General features: G+C 41.6%; 1 protein-coding gene across 3 annotated transcripts in view; it reads right to left on the bottom strand.

Annotated features, from left to right (window-relative positions):
- LOC143923709 (uncharacterized) overlaps positions 1 to 19,348 on the bottom strand; it is a 114,508-nt gene that overhangs the window by 29,418 nt on the left and 65,742 nt on the right. For all 3 annotated transcript variants that reach the window (XM_077447516.1, XM_077447515.1, XM_077447514.1), the window contains exons 6-10: positions 16,787 to 17,089; positions 14,156 to 14,503; positions 10,017 to 10,400; positions 3,798 to 4,091; positions 1,113 to 1,460 (exon numbers count right to left, since the gene is read on the bottom strand). In XM_077447516.1, the coding sequence (XP_077303642.1) occupies positions 1,113 to 1,460; positions 3,798 to 4,091; positions 10,017 to 10,400; positions 14,156 to 14,503; positions 16,787 to 17,089 (1,677 nt within the window). The remainder of the gene's footprint in view (positions 1 to 1,112; positions 1,461 to 3,797; positions 4,092 to 10,016; positions 10,401 to 14,155; positions 14,504 to 16,786; positions 17,090 to 19,348) is intronic.

Below are 19,348 nucleotides of genomic sequence, written 5' to 3'. Positions count from 1 at the left end.
GATTTGTGTTAGGAGGGGATGTTTGGGAGGGGGATTTGTGCTGGGGGGTGGGGGGTTGAGTGGGGGAATATTTGTGCTAGAAAGGGGGATTTGGGGGATTATTTTGTGCTAGGAGGGGAACATTTAATTTAATGTTTGAACGCAGAAAATTCAAGAAATCAAAGGAGCACATTTTTTCCCCTGCCCCCTTCGTGATTGGCCGAGAGGAGAATCAGAAAGACAATTCAAACTGGATGGGCTAATTTTTTCCCCTGCCTCCGTGATTTCCCCTTCCTCCGTGATAACCTCATTAGAAGCTAAATAGCAGTTTAGAAAGCAATGAAAGGCAGTAGGACACTACCTAGTTCATCATTCTGCTGGTCGATCGGTCCGGTCACACGCACCCCCCCCCACGGTCGATTACCAGCCTCGCACATACCCCATCTAGGTCACAGGCAGTGGCTTTACTCTGTGTCTCTTCCTTCTCTGCTTCACGGTGTGTTGAATTGCTTCTCCTCTCAGCCAATTGGGTGACAGGTCTCAGGATCTGCTTCCTGATTGGCCGGGAGGAGAATCAGGATGACCATAGCGAATATTCATTTGCTATTGTTACACAACTGGGTGGACCCCAGGTGCAGAGCTCTAATTATGTGCTTCTAAAAAAAATCTCCCACTGTAATTCATGCGTCTGGTGCCACGCATGTAGATTAGGGGATGGGCGCATGGATTGGGGGGGCGGCGCCCCTGCGCCCTGTGTGGACGGGCCGCCACTGGTCTGGTGCTCCTTCCATTGTTGCATGATATTTTTTGGCACCTGGAGTTTATTGGTAAGTTCATCTAAAGCTGGCTGGCGATAGTAATAATCGCACATAAAATCTGACAGGTTGGTTGATCAGCTTGGGTACATTCTGCCTGCCCAAACATGGTTTGAATCTCAGCCGGTCCCCGCTGCACCATCAGAGATTTGAACCGTCTATGCCCGGCTTTCCTCAACCTGCTTCAAGCTGTTTTTGCATTACCATTGACTTGTATGGGGGAGAAGCCAACAAAAGCCCAGCGACACAAGCCCTTAGCTACCCATGGACCACCTTGATATACAGAATAGTTACACATTTCTGGCTGTTTTGAGGTACCTTCTATAGTAAGAGGTACTGTGCTCTTCTCCACTGGTTCCTTCAAAGATGGATGCTCCACCCTGCAGATAAACTCTTCTCCCTCATCTGCGATGGATGGCTTAAATTTTAAACATGCTTTGTATGTGAATGTGTTATCCTTCTGCTTCTGTGGTGTGAGTTCTGAGATATTGTACCCATCATTCTGGGACAGAGGGAATTTTTGTTCACTGTCCTTCTCCTTCTTCAGCCATTTCACACTCAGGACTTTGGGAAATACATTGGACACCTCACACTTCAGCGTTGCTCTATTTCCATAGAAAAGATTGGGAACTGGAATATCCCATACCTCTGGCTTCCAGGGAAACTCTGTGTGCAACAGGAAAAAAATGTATATATATATGATCATCAATTTCATTACCAGACAAACAAATTGTGGAACCAGCTGGTAAAATTGATTAGTGAATTGCTAGCACTGTAATATTGCTTCTCTCATTTTTAACTCTGTGTATATTTTAGTGGCAATCATGTGACCTTGTTTTTTAAACCTATGATAAGCATTACAAGTGTAAAGGAAATTTGTAAGTTCTGTATAAAATTGTATTCTATTTTGTATGTATTGCACACTGCCCTCACTATTCACACGGCACTAATAATTTTTTCATTACATGTTTGCATTCTTTCGAGTCCTGATTAGAATTAGTCTGCCTATGTTATGCCCATTGTTACCATACAACTACAATTGTAATATTAATGTGATACCTATGTAATCATGTGTACAAAAAAAACTTCAATTGCATCATAATAAAGCAGAGTAGTTTCTTGGAAAGATGCTGAGCGTATCTTTTGTGTCTGTTCGCTACTGCAGTAGTTATTAATTTGGAACCACTAATCAATATGAGGATAGGAGTCGCCTATCTATAAATTTCCAAGTTTTGTTTTTTTTATTATTAAAAGTTTGCAAATGTAGAAAAAAGTACAAAAGATTTACGTTGTAAAAGCTCATCGTATATTTTAAAAAAAAATTAATTATTCTGTAACAGTTTGTACATCACTTTAAAGGAGTTTGATGGTTACGGCAGACATTTTCATTTTATAACATCAGCATTGGAATAATACAGACATATAAGATTACTTGAAAAATCTCCTTTCATGTTGTGACAGGGTTGCCAATCATCATTATATTTATGGACAGTTTATAAAAAATGTTTACAACAAGGGCTGACAATTTGTCATGCTAGGTTTATTTTTTAAATATAAACCAGGAAAGTTACCTGTTATTAGGGATGAGCCCGATAACCTTTTTCTTTTTTTGGTCCGTCGGAGTGAGAGAAAAAGAAGAACATGACTTTGTGGGACAGTTTTATTTTTTTTTAATAAAGAACTTGTCCCAAGGAGTGTATTGGCTTTTTTTTACCCTATTCACACATTTTTTGTGAAATGGTAGGGGTACATTTGTACCCCGTTACCATTTCAAACAGGGGGGGTGGGATCAACGGGGTCCCCTTGTTAAAGGGGGCTTGAAGATTCCAATAAGCCCCCCAGCCGCAGACCCCCACAACCACCTGGCAAGGGTTGTGGGGATGAGGCCCTTCTCCCCATCAACATGGGGACAAGGTGCTTTGGGGGGCTACCCCAAAGCACCCTCCCAATGTTGAGGGCATGTGGCCTGGTACAGTTCAAGAGGGGGCACTCTCTAGTCCCCCCTCTTTTCCTGCGGCCTGCCAGGTTGCGTGCTCGGATAAGGGTCTGGTATGGATTTTTGGGGGGACCCCATGCCATTTTTTTTTTTCATTTTGGTAGAGGGTTCCCCTTAAAATCAATACCAGACCTATAGGTGTTACTAAACCCACAACAATAAAATCAGTCTGTATATGCAGCAAATCATGCTTGCTATACTCACTCGGGAACCTAAGGGGTGATTCGTCAGCATTGTGTAAAAAGGCTGTTTGATCCTGCCTTCTCTGATCCTTCCCTTTTTCCACTGTCCCCTGATAATTTCCTGATAACACAGAGCCTATGGAGTCAGACTGCACATGCTCAGTATGGCGTGTATTGCTAGAGAAGCTTTTTTTTCTTGGGAGAGTGCATGTGAACAGCACAGGGTCAATCAGCACTGTCCAGACAGATGGTCAGAGGTCCTGCAGCCTCCTAGGACAGCTCAGTACAGTATGAAAACTCCTCCTACAAGCTTTACCAGACACTAATAGAAATCACAAGACTGCTATATACTGCTTATGAGAAAAGGTATTAACCAGTTTATATTTATGTAGAAAAACACATTACTTACAGACAGTAGGATTTGGCCCTTGTTCTTCTGGATCCTACATTACCTGAGATCCTTATCCTCCGGCCCCCTCTACCCCTGCCCCATAATCTTCTGATGCAGAGGGGTTAATAGAGCTGACAGACCTGTAAGACACACTCAGCAAGAGTGCCAACTATGTCCACTCTTTTCTACCTACCTCCACCACCATGGAAGTTGTACTATAGCTTCCTTTCACTGAACTGTCCCATTGTCTGCAATGGCAGAGAACAGCAGTTCAGGTAGACTAACTGATATGTCAGATATCCCTAATGGTTTTGCCATAGCAAGATCAATGACTGAATAATCCTAAAGCTTCTCATATGATTGCATAATTATTCACTAACACAATCCCGGTTCATTTCTATTCAGTAACTCCTGGATCTGATCATTCTTGGTACCTTTATCCAGCACAGACATCTCTCTGCTCTCCCAGTCCTCCATGGAGTCGTGTTTCCAGGACACCCTCACCACAGAGCCTGGATGACTGAAGAAGCTCCCAGGAAGTTTATATTGGCTGTTAATTGTGTATGTGCTGTCATCGTTTTGAGATATTTTGCCACGATCTGAGCTCTCCTTGTCATTCCATTTGATCTGGATATTACCAGGGTAAAATTTTTCTATATTCAGGGAGCACAAAACCTCTTCAGAATCAGTCAAGGACAGTTTTATAGGACTGGACACTCTGGGCTTTGCTGAAAGAAAAAGAGCAAGACATGATTCCAACAGGCCTCCCTTGACTTTACAGTATACGAATTGTTATAAATAGTTATGTGCTCTGTTTGGGTCACCCCCTTTAAAATCTGTCATTGACCTACGTCCATACATTAAAAGTCCACCTAAATTATATAAAAATCCATTTTATGTAGCTAAATGGAAACAGGCTTAAAAAAATAAAAGCTTTACAATGTATGTTTTGCTCCCGCTACCTAAGGTTTCAGGACAAAAAACTTTTTTTTATATTAAGTAATGATAGAGTACAAATTCTGTGTGCCATTGGGGAGAATTCCCATCACTTCCAGTCACATAACTGAAACAGGAAGTGAGAGGAAAGCCCTCTGAATAAAATAAATCCCTGGTTGTCACCAGAACTAGTGTCTCCAATGGAAAAAAATTCTCTTGACTCCTATTCTGATGGCAACACTTGGGGCAACCCAACACTTAAGATTTTCCTTCACATTCACTCTTGGTGATATGGTAAACAGGACAAAAAAACAGACAGAATCTCCCTAAGTCCTTGTACACACGGTTGGAGATACCTTCGGAATGTGTCCTATCGGACCGTGTCATCGAATAATCCGACTGTGTGTGCTATGCATCGGACTGATTCCGTCCGAATATCTGTTGGACCCAATTTTGGTGGCTATGTTCATTCTCCATGATCCCAATGTATTTAGGAATGTAGCCACACTCTCTTACTCAATCCCAAGATGGACTGTGGACTATGTCCGTAACAAAATGTTTTACTTTGGAGGAACCATTAAAATAACTTTCTAGTCACAGAGAACCCTTGCTAATAATTACTATATCCAGCGCCACTGCAAGAATTTCTATTTACACAGGCAAAGGTGCATTTTTCTGCCCCCAACTGTATGCCTGTCAAACACGTAGCCCTTGTACGCACGATTGGAGATTCCGACAACCAAATCCGTCAGATTTTGCCCGACGGATTTTGTCCGAAACTGTTGCATACACACGGTTGGACGAAGTTGTCGGAAAATCCGATCGTTCAGAACGTGATGACGTTCTTTCGTTACGATGGGACTGCGTTCAGGCTAGTAGCCAATAGCTTTGATGTAGGAATTTGATCTGAGCATGCGTGGCACTTTGTCTGATCGGAATTCTCTACACATGATCGGAGTATGTCCGATCGGAGCATTTTGTCGGAAAATATTTCCGGCAAGTTGGAAAATTTGGTCCGACGGAAACAGTCCAAAGCAGACCACACACAGTTGGAATATCCGACAAAACGCTCCGATCGGACACATTAAGTCGGAATCTCCAATCGTGTGTACAAGGGCGTAATGTGATGCAGCGTAGCGTGAAGGAAGCCACACAGCATTGAAAATTTTATGGCAGTTTGTAATGAGGCGGTGGGGTTATACATTTGCCAGAGAACCTGTGTGAGTCCTTATTTATTTATTATTTTTTCCAATTGTTTTTTCCAATTTTGTAATTGTAAAAATTCACAATGCTGTTGGGGGAGCTTTGGTGAAATATCAGGGGTCTAAATATACCCCTGATGTCTCAATTTTGAGACAGAGAAAGAGACTGAGGACACAGATTCCACTAACCCCTTCTTTCCAGCCTCAGTTGCATTGGGCAGTGAATGAACAGAAAGCTCTGTACAGAGGCTCCTGTTCGATCAACAACTGAAGAGTAAACAGTTTATTAAGCTTCATTAATGAATGAAAGCAGTGAGTGATGAGTACTGATCGCTGTGTTGGATCACAAAAAGAAAGGGCCGGTAAATATGACATATTTACCACCCCTCTTCCCGCTTTTCCATCTTAAAAGCAGCAGCTGGTCAGTGAGAAGAAGGCTCCTTACATTGGTGGTCAGTGGGAGGAATGATCCTTAGATTGGTCAGTGGGAAGCAGTTTTTAAACTAGGCGATGGGGGGGGGGGGTCTAGAGGTCGAGATAGTCAGCGCGGAACATATTCCTGAGGGTAGTAATGGGGGGCATTAGTGGTAGGTTGGCCAAGGCACATAAATCCAAGGTAAGTATAGTAGCAAGTCCTAACTGCAATCTCAGAACACCCAATAAGAGGATAATATGCAACCGGTCTAAACTATGTGGCATGTTCACCAATGCCAGGAGCCTGGCGGACAAGATGGGTGAACTAGAGATACTATTGTACAAGGAGGATTTGGATTTTGTAGGAATTTCAGAGACCTGGTTCAATAGCTCTCATAATTGGCTGGCAACCATTCAGCGGTATACCCTTTATCGCAAGGATAGAGAGGGTAAAAAAGGGAGAGGGGTATGCCTGTATATCAAGAATAATGTACGAGTGAATGTGAGAGATGACATCACTAAGGGATCTAGGGAGGAGGTAGAATCCTTATGGGTATAGCTCCAAAGGGATGAAGCTAAGGGCAAAATAATACTGTGAGTATGCTATAGGCCCCCTAATCTGAGGGAGGAAGAGGAGACAGATCTCCTATCACAATTTGGATTAGCAGCAAGGATGGGAAGTGTTATCACAATAGGGGATTTTCATTATCCAGACATAGACTGGGCGGAGGGAACCATGCACATCTAAGGCTCGCCAGTTTCTAAATGTCTTACAGGACAATTTTATGGGTCAGATGGTAGATGCACCAACTAGAAATAAAGCGTCTACTGATTACCAACAATACAGACCTGATCACGGATGTGGAAATACGGGGCAATTTAGGTAACAGTGATCACAGATCAATTGGCTTCAGTATAAATCACACAAATGGGAAACATAAGGGGAATACAAAGACACTGAATTTCAAAAGAGCCAACTTCCCTAAACTACAAACCTTGCTAGAAGGCATAAATTGGGATAAAATCTTAGGAACAAAGAACACGGAGGAGAGATGGGTTTCCTTTAAGAGCATATTAAATAAGGGCATTAGCCAATGCATCCCATTGGGTAATAAATTTAAAAGAGGAAACAAAAGTCCTGTATGGCTTAACTCCAATGTAAAAATGCATATAAAAGCAAAGGAGAAGGCCTTCAAAAAATATATGGTTGAGGGATCATCATCAGCATTCAGACTTTATGAAGAATGAAACAAGAAATGTAAGGGTGCAATAAGGACGGCTAAGATAGAACATGAAAGACACATAGCGGAAGAAAAGAGCAAACAAAATCCCAAGAAATACTTTAAGAATGTAAACAGTAAAAAAGGGAGGACAGACCATATTGGCCCCATAAAGAATGAGGAAGGACATCTGGTTACAAAGGATGGGGAGTTGGCGAAGACATTGAATTGTTTCTTCTCCTCAGTCTTCACGAGGGAATCTAGGGGCTTCAGTAACCAAAACTGCAGTTTTTATCCTCATGACAAATCACAGGAAGCACCCCCATGGTTAACAGAAGAGAATTAAAATTAGACTTGGGAAACTTAACATGAATAAATCACAGGACCAGATGGCTTGCACCCGAGGGTACTTAGGGAACTCAGTAAAGTAATTGCCAGGCTATTGTTCCTAATTTTTACTAACAGTCTACTGACTGAAATGGTACCAACTGATTGGAGAAAAGCCAATGTAGTAGCAATATTTAAAAAGGGCCCAAAATACATCCCTGGGAATTACAGAACAGTTAGCCTAACATCAATAGTATGTAAACTCTTGGAGGGGATGATAAGGGAATATATACAAGATTTTAGTAATGAGAACGGTATCATTAGCAGTAATCAGCATGGATTCATGAAGAATCATTCTTGCCAAACCAATATATTAACCTTCTATGAGGAGGTGAGTTGCCATCTAGATAAAGGAAGGCCCGTAGACGTGGTGTATCTGGATTTTGCAAAAGCATTTGACACAGTTCTCCATAAAGGTTTACTGTACAAAATAAGGTCTGCTGGCATGGACCATAGGGTGAGTACATGGATTAAAAACTGGCTATAGGGGCGAGTTCAGAGGGTGGAGATAAATGGGGAGTACTCAGCATGGTTAGGGGTGAGTAGCGGGGTCCCCCATGGTTCTGTTCTGGGACCAATACTGTTTAATTTGTTCATAAACCATCTGGAGGATGGGGTAAACAGTTCAATCTCTGTATTTGACAATACTAAGCTAAGCAGGGCAATAACCTCTGCGCAGGATGTGGAAACCTTGCAAAAAGATCTGAACAAATGAGTGGGGTGGGCAATTACATGGCAAATGAGGTTCAATGTAGAAAAATGTAAAATAATGCATTTGGGTGGCAAAAATATGAATGTAATCTATAGACTGGGGGGAGAACCTCTGGGGGAATCTAGGATGGAAAGGACCTGGGGTTCCTATTAGATGATCATTCATTGCCAAGCTGCTGCTAACAAAGCAAACAGAATATTGGCATTAAAAAGGGGATTAATTCCAGAGATAAAACAATAATTCTCCCGCTCTACTAGACTCTGGTCTGGCCACACCTAGAGTATGCTGTCCAGTTCTCAAGAAGGATGGACTGGAAATTGAGCGAGTACAAAGAAGGGCAACAAAGCTAATAAATTGTCTGGAGGATATTAGTTATGAGGAAAGGTTACGAGCACTGAACTTATTCTCTCTGGAGAAGAGACGCTTGAGAGGGGATATGATTCCAATATACAAATACCGTACTGGTAACCCCACAATAGGGATAAAAAAAATTTGCGGAAGGGAGTTTAACAAGACTCGTGGCCACTCATTAAAATTAGAAGAAAAGAGGTTTAACCTTAAACTACGTAGAGGGTTCTTTACTGTAAGAGTGGCAAGGATGTGGAATTCCCTTCCACAGGCGGTGGTCTCAGCGGGGGACATCGATCGTTTCAAAAAACTATTAGATAAGCACCTGAACGACACAGGGATATACAATGTAATACTGGCATATTATGACACACATAGGTTGGACTTGTGTTTTTTTTTTGACCTCACCTACTATGTAACTATGTTAACCAATAATTATTGATTGCCAATAATATTTGGTGTCAGTGTTTACTTAGCTAAGGGACAAAAACTGCCCATTGCGCAAGAAACCTCATGCAACCTCTGGAAGAACCCTATGGTTCCAAGGAACTTTGGTTCCCCTGAGATACTGTAAGCCTGACTACCCAAGCTTGCTTCAACCTCTCCCATCCAAACATATATAAAAACCAAGAGGAGGATGTTAGAAGTTTTTGAGGTAATTAATATCTTAAAAGATAAAAGTTTCAGAAAATATATGTAAGTTATATGTTCGGTGGTAAGTGATGGTTTCTGAAGGTCACACAACAGCAGATCGTATAGATAGGAGTGGTAGGTATTCTATTTTTGAGTTACTATGTCAGAACAATGGGTGGAGTTATGTTACTTATCTATAGACTGAACCATATTGGGTATATATGCAAATGTGGGTGTTATTAGGATATGCTGACATAACATCTTGAAACAGTATAAGAATGGACTAGGGTTATAGGAAAGGGAGGATGGGTGGGTAGAGAAAGGATTCTACACTTTGGAGAATGTAGATCAGATAACCCTTTCCTCCTTCTGAGGCCATCACCATGCCATATGTTACCAGATGTCAATCTTGTCTTTGCTTGTCTTTCTGAACAATAAACGGACTATTGGATGGACGAAGGATTCTTCAATTTCTACTCCTGAAAGTACGTTTGAAATGCCTTGGATGAAAAATACATATCTCCGCTACACACCCTTTGGAGAAGGGTTACTGATTCACATATAACACAAAGACTTTGCTATTGATTAAGAAACGCCCCTGTGAGTGAGTATGTAGAGTTGTATTTACACTACATTTACATTTTACTCTCTACTCACGCTTTTTAACAGAGGACGATACCAAGCTGCAATCTAGGTCTACAGTAATGTGCTTACCCCCAGACTTACACAATTTAGTATAAAAATAAGTAGGAGCAAAACAAGCAATAAAAAAATAAATAAATAAACAGTGGGAAATCTCACCAAAAATATTTTTGCAACGAAAGGTCTTTTCCTTAAATTTTTCACCAGAATCCACAATCTTACAAGCTATGGTGACATTTAGGTGTTTAGTGATGGAAGGTGTGAAGGTCAGAGAGGAAGTGAAATCTTGTAGATCTTCTTTATCAGATTTTTCAGTTCTCTCTCTGTGAGCCACATATCCAGAATGCTGAAGACCACTTTTCGCTTCTTCCCCTGATGGGGTATCTAATATATCATAATGAGTTCCACCTGCTTCTGTCACCCTCCATATGGCCTTGGTGTTCTCCGTACAGTATGAGGCACCACAGTACAAAGTGACTTTTTCCCCATTGTACCATGTCTGGGGACCGTATATGTTGTTAACACTGAAGGTCGGCATCTCTGCTGCAGTAATGGAAAAAAGTAAAAGTTAATTCTAATTCTAAATGAGAATACCACATTAATGTAATTAATTATATACGTTCACAAATATATGTACAGTCAAATGTATTATTGCTAGTTTTAGACAGAGTAGGGAGGGGAGAATATAAGAGAAGTAAATTGTTGGGGTTTACATACACAAGAAGAAAGTATATATATATATATATATATATATATATATATATATATATATATATATATATATATATATATATATATTTGTATTGTAGGTAAAAGAAAAGCTTACACATATGTTAATTCCACTGTGCAATTAGTTGCTTGCTAGTAGTTCAGTTTTAAGAGACCATTTGCACAAAATATAGTAGTTATATGCTGTACACACTTAAAACCACTTGCCGACCACCCTATGACAGTTTTACTTCTACAGGGTGGCAGCCCTGCGCAGAGTCACCTATACGTGGTCCTGAACTTCCAGGTATCGGGAGTGACTGTGCACCACCAAAGACTCGCTCCCTCTGTGATTACATACAGCAGGAGCTGATCAGCAGGTACCGCAAACTCGATGTCTGCTGGCACCCGCCGATCATCCAGCAGAGAGGCACAATGGCGGCCTGCATATGTAAATAAGGCAGATTCTGACAGGAGGGAAGGCATTGATCATGTGTCTCTGCAAAGCAGGGACTAGGATCCATCTCTTCCCCTAGTAAAAGCACCTCACAAAGTATAGTAAAGCACTGGTCAGGCACACATTTAAGCCTTTGATCGCCCCTGACATTAACCCCTTCCCAGCAAGTGTCATTAGTACAATGACAGTGTATATTTTTAGCTCTGATCACTGTATTAGTGTCACTGGTCCCCAAAAAGTGGCAGTTGGTGTCAGAATGTCCGCCGCAATGTCGCTGATCGCTGTCATTACTAGTAAATAAATTTATCCTATAGTTTGTAGACACTATAACTTTTGCACAAACCAATCAATATACGCTTATTGGTATTTATTTATTTTTTACCAAAAATATGATGCAGAATAAATATTGGCTTAAATTGATGAAGAAATTTGTTTTTTTTTTTTTATTGGATTGGTTGTATAGCAGAAAGTAAAAAAAAAATATTTTTTTCTTCAAAATTGTTGGTCTTTTTTTGTTTATAGCACACAAAAACAAAAATCTAGAGGTGATCAAAGACCACCAAAAGAAAGCTCTATTTGTGATAAAAAAAGTCATCAAATTTATTTGGGTACAGCGTCGCACAACCGCGCAATTGGCAGTTAAAATAACGCAGTGCCATATCACAAAAAATGGCCTGGTCACGAAGAGGGGTAAATCTTCCAGAGGTCAAGTGGATAAAGCGATAATTAAGAAGGTAAACAAAAGTGCAAAGTATTACCCTTCCCGGGTTTTAGATGATTCTTGCCAGCAATATATTCCCCCAATCTGTTTACTGTTCTGAACATTTCCTTGCTTTCAGGACTGCCTGTGCCTCCCGCAGATGCCACTTCTGACTTTTTCTTAACCACTTGGGCATTTTGAACGTAAGAGATATGTCCTAAAATTATTCAAATACGTTTCTAGAATGCATTGCTGATGTCCAGTTCCTCTCCCCCTGCTGCTGTTCCTCCTACAGCTATTACCGGCTGTCAAAATGGCAGCCAAGATTTGTTTTGTATTAAATAGTAGGAGTGGCTGTCAAAATGCAGCCTCTAATGTGTAAAACAACAACTGCAAAACATCTGGGAGTAAATACAATGCAAAAAATCAGGGAGTAAATACAATGTAGCGATGTATTATTTCCTTGTATTTACTAACTCATTCATATGTAAATCAAACGAGTAACTTTGATCTGCACATAACATCAATTTTTTTTCAATAAAAATGTATTTGACCTGTTTTAAACCATTAGTTGACACTAATCAATCTACAGTAATGAACTTCTTCCTCACCATGCTGTTATTACTTTTTAAAATTATTATTTTTTTTACTTTTTTTCATATTTTTACCATCATTACTTATCTTTTTGCATTTTTTTGTTATTTTTTTCAGTGCCATATAAACAGGACATGCAAATAACTTTGTCAAGCTTTGTAGCAGAAACATTATTTTAGCATCATTTTACATTGGACAAATTGTAGAATAAAATGTATACTATTATGCACAGCAAAACGACTTTTTTTTAGCTCTGATTACAATAGAATTTTTTTTTATTTTTTTTATCAGTTCTCACCATTTTGTTTTTCATGTGCTTTGTTTGTTAATTCTTTCAACTTAACAGAAAAATAACTTAGTGTATAAGCTTTGTTTGCCCAGAATGTATTATTTTTGTTATCTTAACCTCTTGGCGCTGGCCGCACAAAAATATGTGGCCTCTCGGCGGGTGGGCCTTGGCGCTGAGCGGCCGCACATTTGCATGCATTTGTGCAAACACACACAGAGGCACAGAGTGCACGCCTAAACCAGTTACCGGCGGCTACCGGAAAGCCTCTGATACCAAGCAGCCAATCACGGCGGTCACTTGATCATAAAACCCGCCCCGCCTCTCAGCATCCTAAACTTTTTTTTTTTACCTCGTACATGTGACCCTGGGTTCTCTTCAAAATACATACTCACCTGTACAGCAAATACAGTGTTGTTGCACTGCAACCTGCTGTTCAGGCAGCAATCATCAGGTCCCACACTGCTATCTTATTTAGCTTCAGCTGGCTGCCTCTTCCAGTTTCAGGCAATTAGCTATCAATGATGCACCAGGTCCACCTTCCAGCCTGTCCTGGCCTCTCTATGTGAACGATCCTGCAACTCCCTGGAAAATGTGATGAAAGTATCCCAGGACACTGCAGGACCAGGAACATGTCATTTTGGTCTAGACCAGAATAACGGCGGGGGTAGGGATGGGCCGAACCCCATTGAAGTCTATGGGAGCCACTCCCCTCCCCTCTCCTGACCTGCCAGGCTGCATGCTTGGATAAAGGTCTGGTATGGATTTTGGGGGGGGGGCCCATGCAGTTTTTTTTTTAAATAATGGCATGGGGTTCCCCTTAAAATCCATACCAAACCCAAGGCCTGGTATGGAATGGTGGGGGCACGCCATTTCTTTCTTTCTTCTTTTTTACCAGCATTTTTTTTCTTTTTTTTATTCAGCTGTCAGCGGGGAAACCCATTGACAGCTGATGACTCATTGGTTATTAAGGACGCCGCGGCCGGCTTCCCAGCCCCACTCCTTAATAATCAGCTTACACTGCACCCTGATTGGCCAAAGCTTTGCCCAATCAGGGTGTAGAATGCACTGTGCAGCACTCAGTGCATTGCAGGGTGTTCGTCGGGGCGAACACCCAGCGAACATCCTGCAAATTCGGCTGTTTGGCAAACCGCTTGCCCATCCATAGCAGGAAAGGGGAAGTGAAAGCAGAACTAACTCCCTTTTGACAAAGATATCAATGGATAAACAGGACGCTCTGATCTATGATTGGAGGAGGTGGCTCTTGTAATCATTTGTAATCATTTGTCAGTCTTTCCTTTATGTTTCATTCATTTTTTTCATAAATTCATATATTCAAGCTGAATTATGTCCTCTATCAATGGAAGAGCTGGGTGGAAAGGGTGGGCATAGTCAGGCTCTCACGATGAATGCAAATGACAATTGGAAGATTGTGGTGGCGGAGCATCATTGGAGAAGGACGAGGGCCACTCCACATTAATAGTATGTCACGTTCTTAGACTTTGTAGACTTAGGCCTAAAGCTTTGTGAAAGGTGCAATAAAGTAAGGTTACCTTTGTCTTTATATTGTAAAATAGTGCTTTGGAGGGGTGTACCAAGACTGGGATGTTCCACTCTGCAGATAAATTCAATTCCCTTCTCTGACAGATCAGACCTCTTGTAGGATAAATCCGCTGTAGAAGAAAAGGTTCCGTTCTCTGTCCATGATGAGATTTTTGGAATATTGTATTTTTCAGAACTGGTGATTTCCACTAATTCCTGACTACCCATCTTCTTCTCCAACCATTTCACAACCAGAGCGTCCGGGAAGTAGTCTGACACCCGGCACTGTAAGAGAACCTCGTCACCTCGGAAGACACTCTCTATGGGGATGGCCTGGAGCTTTGGGTGCCAGGGAAGATCTATTAATGGGAATAAAGTGGAGACACATCAGAAGAATTCATGAGCAGAAAATTGTCTGTGAAGCCCTACCAACCTATCAGATTTTTTCTTTCTTATTTCATGGCAGAATACATTGTGATACAATTTGAATGTGTTTATTTAAGTTTTTTACACAACTCATTGTCACTTACCAACTTATTACAACACATATCAAAGTAATTTTTTTTGTTTTCCATTTTACCATCACCACGTCCATAGATACATAGGCTGGGTTCACACCTAGTACCGATGAGGCTCCCAGCATGGGTCCCCTGTGTCCCCTTTGACTGTTTCAGGTCCGATCTCAGCACAAATTTTTGGCTGAAGTTGGACACTGAAACGGACCAAAAGGCGCACAGGGCTCCAGTGCGAGTTCGCACCGGAGCCGCATTGGAGATATGTGAACCGACTCCATAGAGTTTCGGTCAAAATCTCCTGCTATTGCAAACTGGATGCGGGGACCCCACATCCAATTTGCAATAGTGTGAACCCAGCCTAAGGGTCTGATTTTGTATATATGCTGGCTGGATTTTTTATGGATATGTTTTAATATTGGCCATTTATACTTAGTACTAGGGATAAGCCCGATGTTTGAGTCGAACAGCAAACATTATGGGGCGTTCAACGACAAATTCGAGCACCGCAGAATGCCCAATAATGCAAAGCAAGATCGTGCAAATCGTTAAAGTCTATGGGACAGAACATGAAAAACCAAAAGTGATAATTTTAAAGGCTTATATGCAAGTTAATGCCATAAAAAGTGTTTGGGGACCCGGGTCCTGCCCCAGGGGACATGTATCAATGCAAAAAAAAGTTTTAAAAACAGCCGTTCTTTTTTTCAGGAACAGTGATTTTAAAAATGCTTAAAGCGGTTGTATACCCGCTGAATTATTATTATTTTTCTCCCCTGCAAAGGAAAAGTCATAATGAGCTAGTATGCACCGCAAACTAGCTCATTATGAAATACTTACCTTAGAACGAGGCCCCGACATCTGGCCCAATCCATGCCGAGGGAGCAGACATGTTCCCTCAGCGTTTCTTCCGGGTATCGCGGCTCCGGCGCTGTGAGTGGCCGGAGCCGCGATATTGTCACTCCCGCGCATGCGCGCAGGAGATTTCTCTCTGGCAGGGCCCGGCGTCTGCTGGACTTTCAGCCGAGAATCCCCTCTGAGTATGCGCCGCTGCAGTCAGCGGCGCATTGCGAGGGGAATATCTCCTAAACCGTACAGGTTTAGGAGAGATTTTTTTTACCTACAGGTAAGCCTTATTATAGGCTTTCCTGTAGGTAAAAGTCCCAAATTTGACTATACAACCACTTTAAAGTGAAACAATAAAAATGAAATATTCCTTTAAATATCGTGCCTGGGGGGGTCTCTTTAGTCTGCCTGTAAAAGCTACACCAGGCCCTTCAGGTCTGATATGGATATTAAGGGGAACCCCACACCAAAATGTAAAAAAAAATGGCGTGGGGTCCCCTCAAAATCCATACCAGACCCTTACCTGAGCAGGCTGCAGGAAAAGGGGGGACACAAGAGAGCGCCCCCCCTCTCCTGAACCGTAGCAGGCCACATGCCCTCAACATGCCCCCAAAACACCTTGTCCCCATGTTGACCCTTGCTTGGTGGTTGTGGGGGTCTGCGGGCGGGGGGCTTATCATTATCTGGAAGCCCCCTTTACCAAGGGGACCCCCAGATCCCTGCCCCCACCATGTCAATGGGTATTGGGTACATTGTACTCCCTACTCATTCACCCAAAAAAGCAGGGGAATCCGATAAGTCCCCTGCCCACAGACCCCCACAACCACCGGGCCAGAGTTATGGGGAAGAGGCTCTTGTCCCCATCATCATGGAGACAAGGTGTTTTAGCGGGACCCCAAAGCACCCTCCCTTGTTAATAGCATGTGGCCTGGTACGGTTTAGGAGGTGGGAGGCGCTCTTTTGTCTCCCCTTTTCCTGTGGCCTGCCAGGTTGCGTGCTTGGATAAGGGTCTGGTATGGATTTTGGGGGGGGGGGACTCATGCCATTTTTTTTGGCATAGTAAAACACATCACAAAGATACGCAGAACGGCTGGCAGCAGCGTCGGAGGAGGTTTGTCGTTTTCATGTTCAGCAGGTTGGTGGCGGGAGCGGAGGGGGAGAAAGACCAGAGGACGAATAGGGGGAATTCTCCAAAGTAGCTAATAGGAAAACATCCCAGGAAAACCTGTGGCTATATACGGTAATAAGAAGGTGGTAGCTCTGTTATTCCTCGTCCTAATTCCTTACCTCTTACAGACAGTTCCCGGGATTCTGGGCCCTCCATAGATTCATGTTTCCATGTCACCAAGACTTTAAATTCGGGATCTTTGAAGAACTCCCCAGGCACTGTACATTTGCTCTCCAGATTAAACGTGTTGCCATAATTGCTAATATTTTCCTTGGATTGGATCTTTTCTTGAGATTTTGCACTTTTAGAGGTCCATCTGATCTCCATCTTTTCTGGATAAAAATGTTGCAAGGTAGCCGACAGCTCTACTTCTCCCCGGGGAGAAAGTGTTGACTTTACCGGCTCATTGAACTTGGGTTTGGCTGTAGAACAAAGTAATGAGTTTAGTTCAACTCAAGATGACAAAGAGAAGCAACACTTGTAACATCCCCAGGACAGGGTGTAGGGAAGATTACTACCCAGGAGAACCAATTTTTAAGATGATCAATATCAAGGGGTTGCTTTACTAAAGGCAAATGCACTTTGCACTACAAGTGTACTTGGAGATGAAGTCGCTGTGGATTTGAGGGGTAGATCTGAAATGAGGGGAAGCCCTGCTGATTTTATCATCCAATCACGTGCAAGCTAAAATGCTGCTTTTTATTTTCCTTGCATGTCCCCCTCAGATCTATAGCGACTTTACTTCCAAGTGCACTTGTAGTGCAAAGTGCATTTGCCTTTAGTAAATCAACCCCCATTGTGTTCTAGTAAACATGAACAGAAAGTTGTAACAAGAAAAAACATTCTCGAAGCGATCGTAAAATAATCTGATCATTAGTACACAGCTTTCGAGAGCCGATCATGACACTTCATGCAAAATTATCCGAAGGGACAAACGCCAATTTTTTTGTCGTATGATGCTAAAACGTATGATTTTTGTTTAATCAGTACAGTATTCGTCCAAAATAAATCAGAAGTAGACACGTGCGGTTTGTTCTTTTTTTTTTTTTTTTCGGAAATTCGGATGTATAATAGAAAATAAAATAATTGAATATAAAAGAGTAAAACAGAAGCGAATACAAAATAAAAGAATAGAACAAAAAATAGAATAGAAAAAAGGGACATAACAAAAAATAAAAGAATAGAGTAAAAGAGATGAAAATTCAAGAGAAAATAAAAGAACATAATAAAATAACAGAATAGAAAATAAAGGAATATAATAGAATAAAAATAGAATATAACCATCTTCTGGAATTCTAATTTTGAATAGAACACATTTGAATTTGAATAGAAAGTAAAAGAATAGAATAGAATAAACAATAGAAAAAAATAGAATAAAATAGAAAGAATATAACAAATTTGAATTTCCAAAAGAATAAATTCGAATTTAAATAGAATAGAAAAGAATAGACTAGAAAATAAATAAAAAAATGAAAATAATATCATAAAGTCCATTTTTCTTGGGTTAGAAACTGGTGAAAATATATTTATCAAGTAATTGTCTTTATTGATCCACAGAAACTGAGAAGCGATTCATATATTAAAATGTATATAAAGTCAAAACCTTTTCCCATTTTAAATAGAATATGGATTGGTTAAAACGCAATTTTTTTTTTTCTTTGCCATCCATGTTCCATTTGGAAGATTTCCCTTCACTTCAGGTTCTATGGACAAGCATGGGGAGGTTCCCTCTAAAGCCCCATATACACTATCAGATTTTCTGCTGATTTTTTCCTTCAGATTTACCAAAACCATGTAGTAGAAGGGCCTGCCTGATTGCATACAAATTGAAACTCCTAAGGTTTGGCCTCATATTATATGGTTTTGGTAAATCTGAAGGAAAAAATCTGCAGAAAATCTGATAGTGTGTATGGGGCTTAAGACAGTTGTCACTCCGAAAAGTGCCCCCAATTTAATATTTTCCTTCTATTCTCATAAACTCAAAAAAAAAATTCCCCACTGACAACGGTCATCATTAGTGAATTACCCCAGCGGTATCACAAACAGCAATAAAAGCATGACAGATCTAAAGCTTCTGCACTTATAGGCTGGCACAATTTACTTTCTCCACTGCAGGTGGCACTCTTCCACAGCAGCAATGCAGTTGGAGAGGAAGTCAAGAGGAACATGGTTCCTCTATGGCGGGGTCAGCAATCTGTCGATTGTGGGCTACCTGTCGACCACCCATAGGTGACAGGAAGACCGCAAAGACATCCTGCTGTTGCTGAGTCCACTGACTCGGTCCTTGCTCCAGAGCAGCGCATGCTCACCCAATTCCAGGCTGCAAAGGAAGTCCCTCTGGAATAGCCTCTGGAATAGCTTGGGCCCTCAGCAATGATCCAAGGGAAGTTGAGAGAGGCGGCAGGGAAACAAGGCCACTGCACCTTCCCCTGCACCACTCTGCATAAAAAACTTATTAAAAGTCCAGCCCTACTGACACACCCAATACTATACCCTCCTGACACCCCCAATACCATACCTTCCTGACACACCAGCCCTCCTGATAACCCCCAATACCATACTCTCCTGAAATTCCAGCTCTCCTGATCCCCCCAATACCATACTCTACTGACACCCCAGCCCTCCTAATCCCCCCCAATACCATACCCTCCAGGCACCCCAGCCCTCCTGATCCCCCCCAA

The sequence above is a fragment of the Lithobates pipiens genome, unplaced genomic scaffold, assembly GCF_037356315.1.
Source record: "Lithobates pipiens isolate NorthernLeopardFrog02 unplaced genomic scaffold, aLitPip1_a1.2 Scaffold_22, whole genome shotgun sequence".
Taxonomy (NCBI): domain Eukaryota; kingdom Metazoa; phylum Chordata; class Amphibia; order Anura; family Ranidae; genus Lithobates; species Lithobates pipiens.
This window is presented reverse-complemented; position numbering and strand designations above follow the sequence as displayed.